Below are 19,737 nucleotides of genomic sequence, written 5' to 3'. Positions count from 1 at the left end.
GGACATGAACCGGTGTCCATATGGGATCCAGGCTGATGCAAGATATGTTGAACCAGTGCGCCAGACCCCACGGTAACCCTTGACGATGGGGTGTCACTGGTGGTTGACGCGGTCACTGGCTCCCTCACCAGTGGTTCGTCCGGCCACATCTACGCAGCCCTCGGCCACATCTGCCTGCCTTTGCTCACTCACACTGGGCACTTCTTTGTGGGGGCTGTCCTAGGTGCTGGGGCACCCCTCTCTCTCTTCCCAGACACATCAGAACACAGCAAAGGAGCACTCGTGGGCAGTGGGCGTGTTACCACCTGCTGGCTTCTGTCCCAGCACTGTGTTTGGTATTTTGGGGGGGTGGTGGTGGTTGTGGTGGTGGTCAGGGTGAACTGTGACAGCATCCAAGGTCACATGGGGAGACGTGGATCCAGGCAGCCCAGCTGTGACAAGCATGTTCTGTCTACCTGGCTCTGCTGCCTCTCCTTCCAGCTTCCTTCTCTGTGACTTTGCCTCTCCCATTCCCGGAATGCTGGGTGCCCTGCTCTCTTCTTCCCCACCCCCATTCAGTGGGTCTCCTGCCCCCCACGTGCTCCTATGCAGGTCCAGGGTCCCAAAGACTCCAGCCTTTCTCTCCTGCTTTCTTAGTCCATAAACAGCAAGCTGAATTAGAAGTGGAGCAGCCGGACTCGAACCGGCATACATATGCTGGCGCTTGAACGTGGAGGATCAGCCTATTGAGCTGGCCCCTAAGGGAATCCTAGAGCGCTCCCATGGAGGTCCCTTTAAGGGTGGCTCCTCCCCCTCTCGTGAGCCACTCCTGTCAATTTCATCCCCGGGGCCAATCATAAGAGAGGAGAGTCTCAACCGCACTTACGGGGCGGGGCAGAAAGTAGGAGGGACGGGTCCGGCCACGTGATCCTCCTCCTGGGCCCGTAGCCGCAGCAGCAGCGCGGGCAGTTCCGGCGATGCTCATTGGCCGAGGTGAGGCAGGCAGGGCGCGAGGTCACGCCCCGGCGGCTGCGCGGGGAGCTTCAACGATGCTCATTGGCCGAGGCGGGGGCACGCCGGGCGCGAGGCCACGCCCTACCGCCTCGATGCCACGCCTCCCGGCGGCTGCGCGTTTGGCTGCGCGGAGGCCGGGGAAGGAGACGCTGCCCTTCCGCAGCGATGGGATCCCGGGTGAGCCGCGGCGGGCGGCCGGGCGGGCAGCGGGGCAAGGCGGCAGGGAGCAGGGCTGGAAGAGCGGCCGGAGCTGTCCGGGCCGCTGCCGCCGTCCGAAGGAGCCGAGAAGGGGCTCGGGGAGGAGATACCTGGGCCTGGAACGTTCGAGGGGGTCACCGCGGGAGCGCGGGCACCGAGCCCTGGGGCTTGGGGAGAGAAGGGCGCGGGAGTGCGGGCCTGTGCACCTGAGGGTTTTGCGGGGGTCACGGTCGGAGCCTGCCCCAGAGGTGCCTGAGGACCTTTGCGGGGTTGTCCAGTGCCCTGCCAAGTGCGAGCGAGCGGTCTGGGTTGGGATGAAAGGCAGAAGTGTGCCAGGGTCGGGACGTCCCTGGGGTCCGGGGTGGAATGTGGGGTCCTAGGGCGCCGGGGGCTGAGGTGTTGAGTGCCCTGGCAGGGGTGGAGCGAGGAAGGTCGTCTTTCCCAGTGTAGGGTTAGGCCAGGTGGGGCCAGCCCGGTACAGCGTCACAGGTGTCTGTGCTGGGGGAAGAGCTGACCACCTCTCTCATGGGGTCCTGGATTCAGGGGGACAGATCCCCAGGCCTGGTCAGCGGCTTGGGAAGAGGGGTGCTGCACCAGGCCTCAGGCCCCGCCTCCCAGTCCTGCATTCCAGCCATGTCCTTGCAGGGATGGCATGGAAGGGGCAACCTGGGAGACATCCTCTGTGTCCTCACTGGCTCCTTGGTGTCCCCAAGCTTGAGGTCCTCAGTAGGTGTCCTGGACGTGGGGCTACTCACTGGGGGCCGACTGGGAGCCTGCAGGCCCCGCTGCAGTGGGCTCTTCAGGGTGCCGCCACTGCTGGGGCAGGGGGAGGAGTGTCTCGTGGAATCCTTTCCTTGACCTTAGAGGCAGCCCCCAGGCCGGAGCTTGGGGGCCGGAGCTGGACGGGAAGGTTGTGTGTGTTTGCTGCATAAGCCGCCTCGTGTGCTGGTCCGGGGACTTGGGCTGTCGCCCCAGGACATCCCAGGGACAGTGCCCTGGTCCTCTGTGTGTGCTATGCGGGGGCTGCTGCTTCTGGCCCTAGTCCTGACGGCGCTGGAGGGCTGGAGGCCACACGCCAGCTGTGCGGCCTCACTGGCTGGCCCTGTGACTTTGGACTCCCTGGGAAGCTGGGGGGTGGGGTGGGGGAAAGACGGACAGTGCTAGCCGCTCCTGGGGTGACACATCCGGACTTTGCTGGGAGATCGGGTGAGCAGATGCTTCCCACTCCCAACCAGGGGGTGGGTGGAAGAAGGCGCTCTAATGAGGCCCGAGGCCCCAGTTTTGAGGTGAGCTCCGCGTGCCGTGTGGCCTTGGGCTGCTCTTCTGGCCGCTGTGGTGGTGGTCGTGGCTGCCGCGGGTGCAGGGGCCTGCTCTGGCTGAGGCCACGCCCTGCCATGTTCTTGTGCCTCAAGTGGTCATCTGTCTCCCAGCTCTGTGGGGGCACCTTCTGGGATGCGAGTCCCTATCGTGCCGGGGCGTGGCCAGTGCCCGAGACCCAGCCAGCAGCCAGGTGAAGGACAGCTTCTTGGACCAGCTCTCGACTCTCCGGGCTCTCGTCTCCGGGGGTGCTGGGCCCGCCATGGCGTTCCGGCGGACGGAAGGCATGTCCGTGATCCAGGCCCTCGCCATGACCGTGGCCGAGATCCCCGTGTTCCTGTACACGACGTTTGGACAGGTACAGCCTCTGAACCCTGGGTCTTTGGGGGTCCTGGAGAGCCGGGCCTGCTCTTTGCCTCTAGGCTGTGCAGACTCAGTCTATAATGGGGGTTGATTCCCTGCCGTGCTGGCCATGGATGGTGTTCGTGGTGCCCAGGCCTCTGGCTGCTCCCACATCCAGTGCTCCCACAGCCCAATGCAGTGGGCAGCATGGCGGGAGCATCGAGGAGTCCTTCAGGAAGTGGGGGTGGCACGATTGGTTGGAGCTTGGTCCCTGTCTGCTGAGCGGGTGTGTGCCCCCTATGAGCCGCGGGTCCCTCCTTCAGGGAGGGAAGCACAGGGCCTGGCTGCTCTGAGCCTTGTGACGGACGGTGTCAGGGACCCAATGCCCCCATCCTCTCGGCGAGGGCACTTTGCCACCCTTCAGAGGGGAGGCTGCTGTGTCCCTCACCCGCTCAGCCATGGTCCCCTGTCCCTGGGTGCCCGGGCCTTTCCTGAGGGAGACATGACCGGCCACCACCCCCTCTCCCGCACAGTCAGCGTTCTCACAGCTGCGGTTGACACCTGGCCTGCGGAAGGTCCTCTTCGCTACTGCCCTCGGGACCGTGGCCTTGGCCCTGGCCGCCCACCAGCTGAAGAGGCGCGGGAGGCGAAAGAAGCAAGTGGGCCCTGAGCTGGGCACGATGCCCCTGCCCATCCTCATGGCCAGGAAGATGCCCTCAGCGAAGAAAGGTGGGTATGCGTGGGGAGGGGTTGGTGAGTGTCAGGCTGGGGCTGTGGCTCCAGGCCTGGGGAGGGTGGGGTCTTCACACCCCTGTCCCCTCCCTTCTGCATGCGAAGGGTCAGTTTGCAGGCAGCTGGGGCTCCCTGGACTGGTGTGTGTGTGTGTGTGTGTGTGTGTGTGTGTGTGTGCACACGCATGCACAAACATGTATGGACACGTCAGCCCGCAGTGCTCACAGGGGAGAGAGCTGTTCTGTTGCCCCTAGCCTTGCCGGGCCGCACCCTGCGTTGCCCTGATGATGTGGTAGCGCAGCTGGTGGCCACACCTCCACACCCCTCTGCCTCTTGCCAAGGTTGGGAGGGTCCTGGGGCAGGTGACAGGGGCAGCAGCGGTGCCCATGGAGGGACATTTTGCATGCCAGTTGTCATGGCGCAGGAAAGCCCCTCCATGGCTAGGAAGGGATGACTTTAGATAGGTGGAGAGTGGCCCCAGGCACACCAAGGAGCTGCGCTTGCACCTGTGGCGGCCCCCTGAGCCCACAGCCTCTCGCTAGCAGCTGCCGTGCTGTGCCACTGAGTTCTGCTTGGCCTCGTCCCCTCCCCTCTCAGCGAATACACTGTCAGTTGGGCATTTTCAAATGCTGTTGCCTTAGACCCCTTAGGAAGGGTGGGGTGGCTGAATGATGAGGCAGGACGTGGCCGGGTCTGGTTCTCAGCTGGACCCCTCCTTTGGGGTGACCCCCGCCTGTCCTCCGCCTTCCCCGCAGGCTACTCCAGCCGCAGGGTGCAGAGCCCGGGCAGCAAGAGCAACGACACCCTCAGTGGCATCTCCTCCATCGAGCCCAGCAAGCGCTCCGGCTCCTCCCACAGCCTGGCCTCGGTGAGGGCCGGCCTGTGCGCCTGCACTGGGGGCTCATGCCAAAGCTTCCAGACTGGAAGGGAGAAGGGGATTGTTACTGGCCTGGAAGTGTGGGTGACCCCTGGGGAAGAAGCTGCTCGGTGAATTACTGTCAGTCATTTCTCCTCCCTCCCTCCCTCCCTCCCTCCCTCCCTCAATAAGCCCCCAGTCCCAGCTGCGAGCCAGGCCCTGCCGTGGGGACCCAGGAGCAGCTCAAAGATGGCCCCTCTTCTGGGGGGCCCCCAGCCTGCTTGGGCAGGGGGTCATTCCCGTGGCTGAGAGGCTGGCTTGCAGCCAGAATGTGGGATGGGTGAGGGGCTGCTGCCAGCCCATCCCACTTGGTGGTCTCTGAGTTTTTGGTGGGTCTGGCTCTCCTGGGGCTGTGGGCCTAGTGGCTGGGCTAGCTCAGGGCTGGTGCTTGGGCAGGCTGGGTCTGCAAAAGCTTTACTCCTTGACCTTGCCCCATGTGGTGCCCAGATGGCAGCCGCGAACTCCTCCAGCCCTACGTGTTTGGGATCATGGGACGCCCGAGGGATGGAGGAGTCTATAACTACCAGCGATGGCCATGCTGAGAGCCTCTACATGCAAGGTGCGGGCTGGGCGAGCGGCCTGGGCAGGGCAGGGTGGCTGGGAGGAGTGAACGGGTCATGGTCCTGGGTGCTGCCCTGCCCTGCACACACTGCCCCTGCCCAGGTTCCGCTGGGCGCTCCCACCTTGGTGCTGCCTGGGGCCTGACTCCCTTCTCCCCCACCTTGCAAAGGCATGGAGCTGTTTGAGGAGGCCCTGCAGAAGTGGGAACAGGCTCTGAGCGTGGGCCAGAAGGGGGACGGGGGCAGCACCCCCACACCTGGCGACAGCCTGTGGGACCCTGAGACTGCGTCGGCGGCCCTGTCTGAGGTAGGTGGCCCGTCCCTTCCCAGCAAGCACTTGTCCTGTGGGGCGGTCACTGTCCTGCCCTGGGGGTTTTATTTTAATGAAGTGTTGTTGCCTGCGCTTGGTGAGTGGATATCGGGGGTCCTCCCGGAGGGAGAGCCGGCTGCCAGATAGACCTTTTTGATTGCATTGAGGCCGTCTCTGGTTTCTGCACGAGTTCATCAATATCCTCGCCAGAGGCTCCCGCCAGACTGCCTGAGTCTGAGTATTCTTCAGTGCTATCTCTGCCTTTTAAGGAAGCTTCTTCCTGCATTGAAGAAGTTAAATTGCCCATGTTTCTAACACCTCTGATCCTCACTAACCTGCGAACTTGACTGATCGTTAAATCGTGAAATTGAGCGATCGTTAACCGATCATGAATGGGTCGCAAATGCGATCTTGAATGGGCAGTAAATGCGATCGGGAATGGTGGTAAACCCGGTAAACCGCGACCCTGGATGGCCGCTAGACCACAAGCCTGAATGGTCACTAGACCCTAGCTTTAATGGTCGCTACCCCGTGAACTTGACTCGTTGCTAGACCCGTGAACTTGATGTGCACGTCCCCGCCTAGTGCGGCTTCCTGAGCAGAAAGCTCAGTTGTAAACTAATTCCTGCCCTAAGTGGCTCCCTGAGCAATCTGCTCAGCTTACCTTCCTGGTGTTCACCAGCTGACTTCTATCCAAGTCACAGCGCCAGTTATCTGGGGTCTCCCGTCCCGCGGAAGAAATCACCCGACACTTGAGAGAGTCTCCGAGGCGCTTTATTCCGATCTTCCGTTAAAAAACTGTTATGTCCGTTACGCTGACGCCCCTCCCCCACCAAGCCCCCCACTTATCTGTCAAACCTGTCCAATCAGCTTAAAGATACCCAAGGCACACCAATCAGGGCAAAGGGCCAATCACAGGGCAGGAAATTGTCAGTGCCCCCAACAAGTGGAGCCCTGTGGTGTGTGGCCCCCTGTGCTCCCAGGGGAGGCGTGGAGGAGGCGTGTCCCCGCTGGTGCTGCCTGCCTCAGCCTTGTGGGGTGTGCCCTCTAGAGGCGCATGGTGTCTGTGTGCACACACGTGTGGCATGTACCCCAGCATGAGGACAGAACAGTGCGCCCGAATGTAGGCAGAGCCTGCCACGCGTATGTCATGGGCCATGAGGAAGCTGTGCTGCGTCTAGTCAGCAGAAGTGGGAATGGAGCTGTGCCTGTCTGTGGGCTGTGGGGGCCTGCAGGTGGGATCGCGAGCGACGGAGTGTGCCAGAGCCTGAGGGGGTACGGCAGCAGCAGGCTGTGCATTCCTATTCCTGTCATGGCACCCTCTGAGGGCAGGGCTGCAGGGAGGGGGCGCCTGTGTGACCTCCCAAGACCCCTCTGCCTGCCTGGGTCTCCAGGAGAGGCCGAACAGGACACTTTAGCCCCAGTTATGAGAGAAACCGTTTGCTTCCTCACTGCACAATTGCTGGGTCTGGGTCAGACCTGTGATTGCATCCGGAAGTGTCATGGGGTGCAGGCGCCCAAGCACTTGGGCCGTCCTTGGCTGCATTCCCAGGTGCGTGAACAGGGAGCTGGATCAGAAATGGGCAACCAGGGCTTGAACTGGGATGCTGGTGGTGTCCTGAGTGGTAACTTAACCTGCTGTGCCACACTGCCAGCCTCCGTGTCATTCTGTGCGTGTTTCTGTGCTGAAGGGGAAGGACAGGAAGCGCCGGCCCCTGTCCCACCCTGACACCTGCGAGGGAGGGAGCCGCTTGTATCAGTGGAGGCCAGTCAGGGAGTGGGAACACCTCGGTGTTAACTCCAGGGGCAGCTGAGCCCTGGGGCTGGCTGCACAGGTGAGGGTAGGCCTGCAGGGGTGTGGTGCCCAGGCCTGGGGCAGGGGGCTGGCCTGTGGGAGTGTTTCTCTGCCCTCTCCCTTACTGCCTTTACCCCTGCACCTGAGCTGCCCAGGAGCCAGCTGGCAGTGGAGCCTGGGAAACCGTTTGCAGCCTGAGGGTGGGGACGTGGCCAGCCCACACAGGCACAGACTGGAGGTATCCAGGCCATCTACCACAGCTGGACGCGACTGCTGGAGGCTGGGGTGGAGTGAAGGGCAGGGAAATGCCTGGGCAGCCTGGTATGGCCTGTATGTGCTACGGCCCATGTGTGGCTGTGGCACGGTGGCTTTGTGTCTGGTCTGCACGTGGGCAGACGACAGGCACTTGCAGGGGAGCATCGGGGACAGGGCACCAAGGAAGGCGGTAGTCTCTCCAGATTGTATGTACTATGGAAAGTGGATCCCGTTACTGTAAAAGCGATCAGATAGTCTCAGAATGGTCAGCACTACACAACTGGAAGGGAAGAACCTAGTCTGAGCGTGGGGCATTGGCCGCCAGCTGCCTGCAGGCCCAGAGGAGCCCAGTGGCAGCCATGGCATGTGCCTGTCACCCAGAGCCAGCCAGAACCACCCTGTCTCCCTCCAGGCAGCTTTCTGCTTGTCATGGAGTCCACGTGCCATGAAATACACCCCTCTTTTTTTTTTTAAGAATTATTTATTTTTATTGGAAAGGCAGGTATACTGAGTGCTGGTTCTGCAGGCTAGGTCTGCAGTCTACAACCTGATGTGACCAGCTTCTCGCCCTGTGTGCCACGCATGTCTGCATTTTCTTCATGCCCCTATCAGTCAGGCACTAAGTCTCAGGAGCATTAGCAGGAAGTTGGATAGGAAGCGGAATAGCTAGGATTTAAACATCCGTAAGGGATGTGGGTGGCCAAGGGCCTGACTTGACCTGCTGCCGCATGTGGTCCTGTGTTGGTGGGGCAAACATCCGTAATGTCAAGTGTGTTTTCAGACGTGCTCACTGGGTGTCCTTGGGCCTCCTGGAGAGACCCACAGAGACCTTGTTTGGGTTGACCCTGTTGCCTTGAGTGTTGGCCCGGCTGGCCTGGGGTGCCCCTCCCTCATCTGGTCACCAGTCCCCATCTGCGAGTCTCTTTTTTACCTTTTCCGTTGTGACATTGAGGCTTTATTCATTTACTCTGTAAGATATATTTAATTTGAAGCTCAAAGTTAGAGAGATCTTTCATCTGCTGCTTCACTGTGATGGCTCTGACATCCAGGGCAGGGCCAGGCTGAGGCTGGCAGCCAGAAGCTTCTTCCAAGTCTCCCACATGGGTGTAGGAATCCAGACTCTTGGGCCATCTTCCATTGCTTTCCCCAGGCCATTAGCCTGGAGCTGGATCAGAAATAAAGTACCCAGGACGTGAACTGGCACCTGTATGGGATGCTGGTGTCACAGGAGGTGGCATTACCTGCTGTGCCATGTGGCCAGCGCCACACAAAAGTGTTAACTACAAGTTTACTGGTGGTGTCGGTGTGTCTGGTGTGTCACCTGCCCTGCGATCGTTTCAGGGGCCGGGAGAGCTGCACCCCTTGATTGGGAGTGTAAGGCTCTGCCGGCCCTGAGAAGGGGGCCATCCCAGCCAGAGAAGCCAGCCTGGTGGCCTCCAACCCCCCCCAGCCTGCTTGGGTTTGCTCACAGAATGGGTCGCTGTCTCAGAGGGATGTGTTGAGGCTGAGCAGCGAGCTCCCTGACTCTGGGTGGCCCACGGTGACCGGCCACTGTTAGCCCCAGCCACCTTCCCCCGCCCTCCGGTTCCTTTCCCCCAGGGCCTCAGGCTGGAGGCAGCTTAGGTCTCCTCCCTGGAGTCCAGTTACGTTCAGGTGCAGGCCCTGGCAGCCGTGGTGGAAAACAGATAAGCCAGGTCAGCACTCACCTCTCCCTGGGGACAGCAGACGGCAGGGGTACCCCCCTTTCTTCCCATGCCAGGCCTTGGACCCCAGGACAGTGCCAAGGCCTCAGAGGCCACCAGCAGACACACTGCCCAGTGACACTACAAGCCCCTGCCTGGGTCTCTGCTGTGGTCCCCCTCACTTCACACCCCAGCGCTCCTGCCCCCCTCATGCTGGGCCTGTGCCAGTCATTGGCATCAGCTACGGGGAAGTCCTGGGGTTCCCAGGGCTTTGCCTTGGAGCCGGTTGGCACTTACAGTGGATTTTAGCATTGCCCTGGCTGCTCCCTCGAGCTGGCCCTGGGAGTGATTATGGTGGTTAGCAGAAATACTTGCATTGCCTGGCTGCTCACATCTCGTCCACAGGAATCTGCCACACCACAGTGTCACCGAAGCTAGTGACACATAAAACACCAAGCGTGCCCAGGAATGTGCGAGCCGGAATTGGAGCTGGGCGTGCTTGAATCTGGAGCAGGGAGAAAGGGAACTTCCAGCTGCTGGTTCACTGCTGGACCAGGTCCAAGCCAGGAACTTCTTTCATGTCTCCCACATGGGTGCAGGGGCCCAAGCACTTGGACCATCCTCCACTGCTCTCCCAGGCACATTAGCAGGGGGTTGGATCAGAAGTGGAGTAGCTGGAACACAAAGTAGCACCATGGGGACGCAGGCGTCATAGGAGGTGGCCGAACAGACTGCACTGTAGCACGAGCCTCTGCTGGAATGGTTTCTGGATCCTGTGATCAGAAAAGCGAGAGGGGACAGGCTGACAGACTTCACATAGCTTGGATCATCCAGAGTCGGACTCTTTCAACATGCAGTCAAGAGGAAGTGTGTGGGGCCCCCGGTGTGCTTAAACACGGGGCCCCTTTGGGTCCCTGAGCCCTCTCTGGTCCCTGGGAGCCCAAGGCCTGAAGGTCACCTTCGCTGTCCTTCCACAGCCTGAGTCACAGCGCCGGGAGTTTGCTGAGAAGCTTGAGGCCCTGCTGCACCGTGCCTACCACCTGCAGGAGGAGTTTGGCTCCACCTTCCCCTCGGACAGCATGCTGCTGGACCTCGGTGAGCGGCCGCGGGGTGGGTCCCTCCATGCTGGGCTCCCAGGCACTGCTTCATCCTCGTGCCCCGCCCCTAGCACACGGCAAGGACAGGGAGCCGGGCTCGGCACACTTGCGTGTGCGGGTGGGCGTCTTGGCCCTTGTCCCTCTTGCCACCCCTCACCCCCTTCCCCAGAGAGGACGCTCATGCTGCCCCTGACCGAGGGCTCGCTGCGAGTGCGGGCGGACGACGAGGACAGCCTGACCTCGGAGGACTCCTTCTTCTCGGCCACTGAGGTGAGTTGGGCGGGCCGAGGGCCTGCTGCGCTGTGGGGCCAAGGGAAGGGCGCTGTGGGGCCGTGGGAAGGGCGCTGTGGGGCCAAGGGAAGGGCGCTGTGGGGCCGTGGGAAGCAGCATTGGGCTATCTCCAAGGGCTGCTCCTGGGGGACTTGGCACGGTTGCTGGGGACAGGGACGTTGGGCTGAGACAGCAGAGGCCCTGCCCTGCTGGCGTGGCCTTGTGTTGCCCCCTTGCTGCTCTCTACAGCCAGCCTGCACCTGGCATGAGTTTATTCAGGTTCCTGTGCTGGGACGGGAGGTTTGGGCTGGGGTGTGAAAGGCCCAGGTGTAAAAGGAGTTGGCCAGCCCGGGGCCCAGTCCTGTGGTCCCTTAGCTCAGCCATTGTTCCTGCTGACCCTCTGAGAAGGTGGTCGTGGGCAGGTGCCTTGGGCCGCCCCCTCCCCGGGCTTGCTGCTCACACTGGCCTCCACTGCCCCCTTCCCCTCTCCAGCTCTTTGAGTCCCTGCAGGTTGGGGACTGCCCAGTCCCGCTGTCTAGGCCCGCAGCCGCCTACGAGGAAGCCCTGCAGCTGGTGAAGGAGGGGAAGGTGCCATGCCGGACCCTCAGGTGTGAGCGTGGGCAGGTGGTGGCGGGTGGGGAGGACCGGCCCCAGGGAGTATAGGCAGCTACTTCCTGCCGGGATGGCTCTGAGCCTGGAGACTGGCACGCTCACCACTTGGAACTGTTGGTTTATCACTGTTTGCCTGTGTTCCTAGCAAGCCTTGACCGTGCAATGCAGTGGGTGCTGTCCCTAAGCCCGAGTCTCCACAACCTCTCTCTGGCAAGGCCAAGGAGCCCAGGGGGATGGGCAGACAGGGTAGCCTGGGGTCCTGCACAGCTCCTTGTCTCAGCTGTGGTCTCCTGACAGTGGTTGGGGGAGGAAAAAATTCATGGGAAGGGAGCTTTGGAAATGCATGCAGAGTTGACAGTTTTTATTTAATTAGTTACTCTGAGAGACAGAGGCAAACAGAGGGAATTCCCCCAAGCTGTGGTCAGCCCCAGGTGCCCAACGGACAGAAGCCGGGAGCCAAGAGCTCACTGCAGGTCTCCCCTGAGCGTGGCAGGGACCTGGACCCTCAGCGTGTCACCTGCTGCCTCCCAGGGCCTGTGTCAGCAGGGAGCTGGACCCTGGCATTGAACCCAGGCCCTCTGACACGGGCTGGGGGCATATTAACTGCTGGGCCAGTGTCTACCCCGTGCGTGGGGCTGTCACAGAACATACTAAGATTTGTATAATTTGGATTTGTATTTTATTCACTTACTTATTTGGAGAAAAAGTCATGAACTAGAGTCTCTGTCCTACCTCTGAGTGCCAGCAGCCGAGCTAGGACTGCCCTGTGTTCCCACATGGTGGTGGACCCAGCTGTTTGGCCAGCTGCTGCCGCCTCCGAGGCTTGAGAACAGAACCCAGGCCACCTCACTGGGGGATGTGGGCGTCCTGGGGCGGCCTTGGCTGCCGTGCCTCCGTGTGAGGGTGTGGGAGTGCTCATGGCTCGACAGACCCAGCTCAGCCTGGAACCCTGTGGCCAGCCCTGCTCCCCATGCCAGTAGACCCAGCCACCCACTGCCAGGCTGAGCCAGGGCTCAAGCCAGAGCCTCCCAGCACCATCCAGGGCCAGGCAGTGTGATCCTCTGCTCCCCCTATCTCCCTGCCAGGACAGAGCTGCTGGGCTGCTATGGTGACCAAGACTTTCTTGCCAAGCTGCACTGCGTGCGGCAAGCCTTCGAGGTGCGTGTTCCCTGACCCCCTGTGCCCCAGCCTCCATGGCTGCCCTCCGCCCCGCAGCTCACATCCTCCTCCTCCTCTCTCCCCAGGGTCTTCTGGAGGAGAAGCAGAACCAGCTGTTCTTTGGGGAGGTTGGCCGGCAGATGGTGGCGGGCCTGATGACCAAGGCTGAAAAGGTAGGGCTTTTGTAGCTGAGTGTGTGGAGGGTCATCTGTTTACCTGAAAGGCAGAGTTCCAGAGAGGAGAGAGGGAGAGGGCGAGCTTGTATTTGCTGGCTCTATTCCCCAAACAGCCGCAGTGGTCCAGGCTGGACCAGGCCAGGTGCCAGGAACTCTATCTGGGTCTCTCATGTGGGCAGCAAGAGCTCAAGTAATTGGGTCATCTTCCAGTGCTTTCCAAGGCACATTAGTAGGAAGCTGGAGCAGAAGCAGGGCATCTGGGACTTGAACCAGCACCCACGTGGGATGCTGGCTTAATTCACTGAGCCAGGATGCTGAAACCAAGTCAAGGATCTTTGGCTCCAGTCTTGGGTCACAGAGGAACTGGAGGGGGCTGAGACCCGCCTGCCTCTGCGGAGGTGGAGAGTGACAGATGGGTGTCGCGTCTTTGTCCTTAACTCCAGTGTGACATTTCCATAAAACCCACCAGTGACAAGATGCACCCCCTGTTTGCAGAGGTCCCCCGTGCCCATCCATGCTTGGTGACACAGATCCTGTCACCTTTGAACATAGTCACCCAGTTGCCCAAGCAGATGCCTACTCGCTGGCCTGTTGCCCTGCCTCGTGGCCTGACAGCCCTTCTCACCCATCTTGGCCAGCTCGCTGGGTGCTCTCCACCAAGGGTGGTTTGTCTGGTTCTCTGGCAGGCGAACATTCAGATGGCACCTGACACTTTGCCATCGTGGCTGTCGTCACCCCTGTTACCCTTGTACAGACCCTGTGGGCATGCTGAGGTATTCTTGGGCCTTGATGTTGAAGTATTCTTGAACTCAGATGTTGGGCCTTGCCCGCTTGCCCTTCCCGGAGGCCCCGCCTGCAGCACCTGCTGCTCACAGTTGCTTTTAACTCGTGCTGCCTGGCCGGGGCTCTGTGACTCTCTGGTCGCGGGCGACGCTGCCCTATTTGTGGGTGGGCCACCCTGTGAGTTCCCTTTTGTGGATCGGAGCCAAGCTTTGCACCAGACCTTTCCACTCTGTTTTCTCCTCACATGCCTGGGGAGTATTTCTAGAACACATAGCCCCCCATATCACTCATCCCTCAGCCCATGGTGTGAAAACTGGGGTCTGGCTGCCACATGCTGTGCCCCCCCTTCCCCTGGGCGCGCATATGTGCACCCCTGGCTTCCTGCCAAGTCAGCGCCTTTGCGTGGCTGGTTCCTCTGCATCTAGAATTCTGTCCCTCAGGTCTTTTTGTTCACACACTTGTAGCAGAGTATGAAAAATGCACAGGGTTGGCTGAGAGCTGACAGGGCACTGAATCAGGAGGCTGAGCTGGGTGACCCTGGCAGCCCCTGGCACCCTCCCTGTCCCATGTGAGCTGCTTATTCTGCAAAGCTACAGCAGCTGGTCTCTCCCGCCTATGCCTGTGTGTGGCCTGCTCCCTGTGGGCCAGGCCCAGTGCCCAGCCAGCAGGAGCGTGGTCCTCGTGTTCCCTGAGTGATGGGTCCCTGGCAGCTACCCTGCGCTCTTGCTCTCCTCCTGGGCTTCCAGTCACCAGTGTCTTCTGGGCTGGTGTGGAGGCTGAGCCTGGAGCCTGTGTGTTTCTGAGGAGCCGGCTTAACACGCTGCTGGCGCGCCTGGGTGTCCTGGCAGGGGGCCATGTGGTGGGTGGGAGTTACTGCCCTGTCTCAATGTTCCTGTACCTGCTGCTGCCTGGGCAGGTTCCCTGTGGCTCCCGAGGCCTCCCCTGTGACCTGGACGGGCTGTGCTTGTCCCCACAGAGCCCCAAAGGCTTCTTGGAAAGCTATGAGGAGCTGCTGAACTACGCCCTGCGGCCTGAGACCTGGGCCACCACCCGGCTAGAGCTGGAGGGCCGTGGGGTGAGTGTGCAGCCCAGAGTCCGACATCTGTCCTGGGCCCTTTGCACCCAGCCCTCTGGTGGGGAGGTGGGGCAGGCATACTGGGATCCATTTCAGCTCGGGGAGGGGGCTGGGAGGATACCCTCACTGCCCAGTTCCTGCCAAGGCCCAGGGTGGTGGCAGGGGTGAGGCCAGTGGCCCCTGGCTCCTGTTCACTCACGGGCCGCCCTATTCAGCTCTTACTTTCTTCATGCCCGCCCCTCCTCCAGCCCTTCCGCGCAGGCAAAGCGGGCATCAATCTAGACCATGTGCTTCACCCCCTCACGCCTTCTTCCCCACCCCTCACCCCCTCACCTCCTCTCCCTACCTCTCTCCCCCTCACGCCCTCTCCCTCGCCCCTCCCCTCACGCCCTCTCCCCCTCACGCCCTCTCCCCCTCACGCCCTCTCCCCCGCCCCTCCCCTCACGACCTCTCCCCCTCACGCCCTCTCCCCCTCACGCCCTCTCCCCCGCCCCTCCCCTCACGCCCCCTCCCCCGCCCCTCCCCTCACGCCCTCTCCCCCTCAGTACCTCTCCCCCTCAGTACCTCTCCCCCTCAGTACCTCTCCCCCTCAGTACCTCTCCCCCTCAGTACCTCTCCCCCTCAGTACCTCTTGCCTGCCCCATGCAGGTGGTATGCATGAGCTTCTTCGACATCGTGCTGGACTTCATCCTCATGGATGCCTTCGAGGACCTGGAGAGCCCCCCGTCGTCCGTGCTGGCTGTCCTGAGGAACCGCTGGCTATCAGACAGCTTCAAGGAGACGGTGCGCCCCTCCCGCCCCCAGCCCCTGGGCACCCCACAGGAGGCACCCTCTGCTCCAGTGCGCATGCGCTCTACTCCTGGCGCCCCTCGCTCCTGGAATCCTGCCTGTGCGTGCTGCTGCTGGTGCTCCTCGTTTCCATGAAGCCAAACCAAGTTAGAGAATAACCCGACAAGGAGGCACAAAGGAGAGCGGAGTCAGCAGGGCCTGCCCCGGTCACCCACACACCCACTGGGGGCGACCAGCTGTTTTGTGGCAGTGGGAGAGGCACCTCAGGCTGACTGTGGCTCTGGCCAGGGACCTCAGTGGCCAGGGTCAGAGCCCAGGTTCCAGTTTCCAGATCTGATTCCACATCCAGGGGAGGGAGATGTCTGTACCTGGGCGCTGAGGCCCTGGGGTGAGCGAGGGCTGGGGGGCATGCAGGGACCACGGGGCAGGCATGACTTGACAGCAGGCGGGCATCCTGTCTCTTTGATGCAGGCCCTAGCCACTGCGTGCTGGTCAGTCCTGAAAGCCAAGAGGAGGCTGCTGATGGTGAGTGACAGGCAGGTTCCAGGGTCCCTGGACTCCTCTGCCTGGTGCCCAGAGCCCCTGGCCCACAGCCTGCTGCCCCTGTCCAGCGTTGAGCTGGGCGTCTTCTCCCCCAAGGCCCAACATGGAGCAGGTGCAAGAGTGTGGCCAGGCCCCGGGTAAGGGAAGTGGCTCTTCGAAAGGCAGGGCTGCTCCCTGGTAGCAGGGCATCTGCCATGTGCCTAGTCCCCACAGGTAGTCCTGTGGTCCACAGAAGTGAAAAGTGGGGTGTCCAGAGTCCTTTGCCCTGGCTTGTCTGGCCGGCTGGAAAGGAATCCAGATGAGCCCGACCTTGGCCTTGCCACCTGTTGCAGGTGCCCGACGGCTTCATCTCTCATTTCTACTCCGTATCGGAGCACGTTAGCCCTGTCCTGGCCTTCGGCTTCCTTGGCCCCAAGCCCCAGCTCACCGAGGTCTGCGCTTTCTTCAAGGTGAGCCGAGGGGAAGCTATTCTCCTCCATGGCGCAGGGTCCACAGGAGGAGGGGCTGCGCCTGCTCCTGGGGACCGAGGGGATGGACAGCACATGGCCTAGACTGATGCCCGCCTTGCTCGCCTACCGCCAGCACCAGATCGTGCAGTACTTGCGTGACATGTTCGACCTGGACAACGTGCGCTACACGTCGGTGTCGGCTCTCGCTGATGACATCCTGCAGCTGTCCCGGCGCCGCAGCGAGATCCTGCTGGGATACCTGGGAGCGCCAGGGGCCAGCAGCGTCGCCCTCGATGGGGCACTGCCCCAGGAGAACGGGCCCCTCGGGGGGGTGCAGTAGCAGGCCTAGGTGCCCGCGGGAGCGGTGGCCGTGAGAGGCTTGGCCCAACCTTCTAACGTGGGGTGGCTCTGACTTTGTCCCCACCCCCACCTGGGAATCCCAAGGCCCCAAGGATACATCTCTGGCAGGGCCACAGCCCCCGGCGGTCAGCAGGCCCCAAGGAGACAAAGGCCAGGCAGGGTTGGGATAGGCAGGGTCAGGATCTGGAATGTGTGTACCCCAGGGCTGCCCACAAAGGGCTCAGGGCAGTGGGGCAGAGGAAGATGGGGTCTGCGGGCTCTGCAGTGAGGGTCATGGTCTCCCATGGCTGTGTGCGCTTGGAGCCAACTGCCCTGGCAAGGCCTGAAAGCCCCACCGCCACCACACCAGGAGCTGGTGGCCACCCAAGCCTGGTGTGCCCACTGTGGCTGTGTGGGCTCTTGGCAAACGCAAGCAGCCAACCAGGATGCTGCCCCAGGACATTCCCGCGTCTTGCCAAAGACCTCATGTTTCCTCCCACACGTGCTGCAGCCCTAGACAGAGGGGGCTGCAGTGGGGGGCTCCTCAGCCCTGTGGCCCAGCAGGCTGCGTAAGGATGAGCAGGGCTGAACTAACCCCTGCTCTCTGGAGCAAGAGAGCAGGCCCAGCAAGCACTTGGCCGCCAGTTAACGCACAAGGAGCCAGGCACAGGGAGACACCCAGGGCCTGCAGATTCGCTAGTGTCCCTCACCTGTGCTGGGAACTTTAATTTATTGCCTTAAGCCTTTATTTTGAGGTTCCATCCTTTCCAGGCTGTGAGACCGGCAGGAGAAATCACTCCTCTGGTACCCCAGGCTGGAGGGAGAGGATCTGGGTGGGAGGGCACATGGAGGAGAGACGGGACCCATGAGCGTGAGGCACCCTCCCCCACCCCACATTCCGTTGGTTTGCACTCCCCCTGCGCTTTGAATGTAGCCCTGGCCGACCTGGCCTGCTCTGATTTGCTTCAGGTCCCGCGGAAGTGGCATTTCCATTTTAACTGTTTACACATCTACTTCCTGCCTCTCGCACTCAACATGTCACAGCTTCTGACTGGAGCGGGGGAGCACGGGCACCTGGGAAGGTTGCAGGAGCATGAAGGTCTGGGTGTTTGTAGTGAGGAGCTCCCTGGGGTGTGGAGTGGGCACCTGGGACGGGCTCCTACTTTGGCACATGGTGAACAGTGTAGGCATCCATGCTATGAGGCAACAGGTGATGGCCCAAGTACCCTGACACCCACAGGGGAGACAGATGGAGTTGCAGGCTCCCTGCTTGGCCTGGGCCAGTCCTGGCAGCCATGGGTCTTGGAGGAGGAAAGCAGTACGTGGAAGATCTCTCCTCTGAAAAGTCTTTGAAGTATACGGTGTAGGCTGGACTGCAGAGTGGTCCCAGCCTGCCTGGTCCTGGGTATGCTCATGGCCAGGTGGCAATCAGAAGTTGCATTGGAGAGGCCTAGCTTCTTTAAACATGTTTTCCCATGTGCAGAAGGAAGGCGAAGGAGTTGCATAAAGAACATCAACCGACACTGCAGTGGCTGCTGTGTAGTTATGTTTATTCTGTGTATTTCCCAAGTTGCAGACCAAGTTCCAGACACATTTTACCCCTGAACTTGTGAGCCAGCAGATAAAGGGGTGGGGGCCTCCTAGGCAACCCCTACAGGGCCAGAAACCAAGCTGGTTACCGCGGTGCTGGGCGCATAATGGTGTCCCAGACACATACTTGCTTGGCTGCCTCACAGTGTATCCCACAGGCATACTGGTTGCCACACTGTGGTTCTAGACTTCTGTGGCTGGTGTTAATAGCACAGTAGGTTAGATGGCTTCAGCAATGCTGGTGTTCCACGTGGGTTCTCATTTGAGTCCTGGCTGCTCTACTTTGCATCCAGCTCCCTGCTAATGCACCTAGGAAAGCAACCACTGCATCCATGTGGGAGACCTGGGTGGGGGTCCCACATGCCCCACCTCAGGCTGGTCCAGTCTCCCATCATTGCAGCCGTTCGAGGAGTGAACCAGTGGAGGAAGTGCAACCTCTGGCACTCTGGCTTTCAAATAAGCAAGTCTTGAAAAAACATTCCCAAACATCCCAGTGGCTACTTGCCAGCAACTGTTCTGTCAGCCTTTTGGGGGAGTTCTCTGTTGAACCCCTTGTTGCTTGGGCTGATCATGTAGGACAAGCAGGGCTTGAGAGCCTTGCTGTGTTGATGGGATTGCCCCTTAGGAGACCTGGCCCCCAGGGACCACGTGGATAGCTGCAGGTGCACAGCTGCCACAGGTGGTGGGGGGCCTCCAGCATCATGCCCACCATTCTCCCCCTGAAGTAGTTAGGGTTCCAGCTTGTGAGCAGCCACATGGGGCTTCTAGCACAGCTCTGCTCACTATGGGCGCAGCTGTGATGGGAGGTCTCTACAGGCTGCACCTTGCCTGTGGTACTGGCATCCTGATTGTGTGCCTGGGAAAGCAACAGAGGAGGGTTCAAACACTTGGGCCCTGCCCCCATGGGGGAGACCTGGAAGAGGTTTCTGGCTCCTGGCTTCTGGCTTCAATCTAACCCAATGCTGGATGTTGTGGTCACTTGGGGAGTGACCCTCTGTAAAATCTGCCTTTCCAATAAAAATTAATCTCTTACAAGGATTTTTTAATAAATTTATAAAATTAATCGGGCCATCCTCTGTTGCTTTCCCAGGCCACAGCAGTGAGCAGGGTGGGAAGTGGAGCAGCCAGGACACAAACCGGCACTGCAGGGTGGAGCCTGTTGAGCTGATGCACAGCCCCCAGTAAGAATCTACCTCAACAACACCAAAGCACGCTGTCCTCATCTGACATGACACCAGATGCCCCATCAGCCGTGGCTTCAGTTACTAATACATGACATGCGCACAAATGCGACAGGAAGGATGGCCGTTGCATGCACCTGCTGTGTTCCCCACACAGTACAGTGGAGGGGTGTGCTGGACGTGTGGGGCAGCCTGGCTTCAGGGAGTCCGTGTTCTGGTGTCTCTTAAGGGCCTCCCGGATGGCATCTCCAGCAGAAACCACTTATGCCATGGAGGTCAGCTGCACTTGTCCGCCCCAGCCCAGTGTCCATGCAGATGGCTGGTGCTCTGCTCTGGGCCTGTCTTACGTTACAAACTGCGTGCAATGCAGGGTGTCTTCCCCCACTCCCATTCCAGCTCCCAGTCCCAAACCCGACACCTGTCACCCGGCCCATGAACATTGTATTCTGTGGGGAAGGCAGCCCCCCACTTCCTTTCCCCGACTGAGGGGCCAGGGACCAGTCATCCCGCGAACAGACAAGCTGCAGTTTCCTTCCCGCTTGTCCCTCTGCTCCCAGGAGGTTCTTACATTCAGG

At 60.9% G+C, this 19,737-nt stretch overlaps 1 protein-coding gene across 2 annotated transcripts; it reads left to right on the top strand.

Annotated features, from left to right (window-relative positions):
* The first annotated feature begins 1,134 nt into the window (after positions 1-1,134).
* Positions 1,135-17,914, top strand: MIGA2 (mitoguardin 2). Of its 2 annotated transcripts, XM_040963048.1 has the most exons (16): positions 1,135-1,170; positions 2,622-2,866; positions 3,384-3,579; positions 4,338-4,450; positions 4,946-5,057; positions 5,229-5,365; positions 10,078-10,195; positions 10,367-10,467; positions 10,960-11,075; positions 12,165-12,237; positions 12,324-12,410; positions 14,173-14,271; positions 14,920-15,054; positions 15,532-15,585; positions 15,936-16,052; positions 16,186-17,914. In XM_040963048.1, the coding sequence occupies exons 2-16, from the start codon at positions 2,771-2,773 to the stop codon at positions 16,390-16,392; spliced, it is 1,761 nt and encodes a 586-aa protein (XP_040818982.1). In that variant the 5' UTR covers positions 1,135-1,170; positions 2,622-2,770; the 3' UTR covers positions 16,393-17,914. The 2 variants fall into 2 exon arrangements, with proteins under 2 accessions (XP_040818982.1, XP_040818981.1); XM_040963047.1 differs by lacking the exons at positions 1,135-1,170; positions 15,936-16,052 and having other exon boundaries at positions 2,670-2,866.
* The last annotated feature ends 1,823 nt before the right edge of the window (positions 17,915-19,737 follow it).

Source organism: Ochotona curzoniae, unplaced genomic scaffold, assembly GCF_017591425.1.
Source record: "Ochotona curzoniae isolate NIBS_2020 unplaced genomic scaffold, NIBS_Ocur_1.0 scaffold_3208, whole genome shotgun sequence".
In the NCBI taxonomy this organism is placed as follows: Eukaryota; Metazoa; Chordata; class Mammalia; order Lagomorpha; family Ochotonidae; genus Ochotona; species Ochotona curzoniae.
Note: the sequence above shows the minus strand (reverse complement) of the source record. Positions and strands in the feature narration are given on the sequence as shown.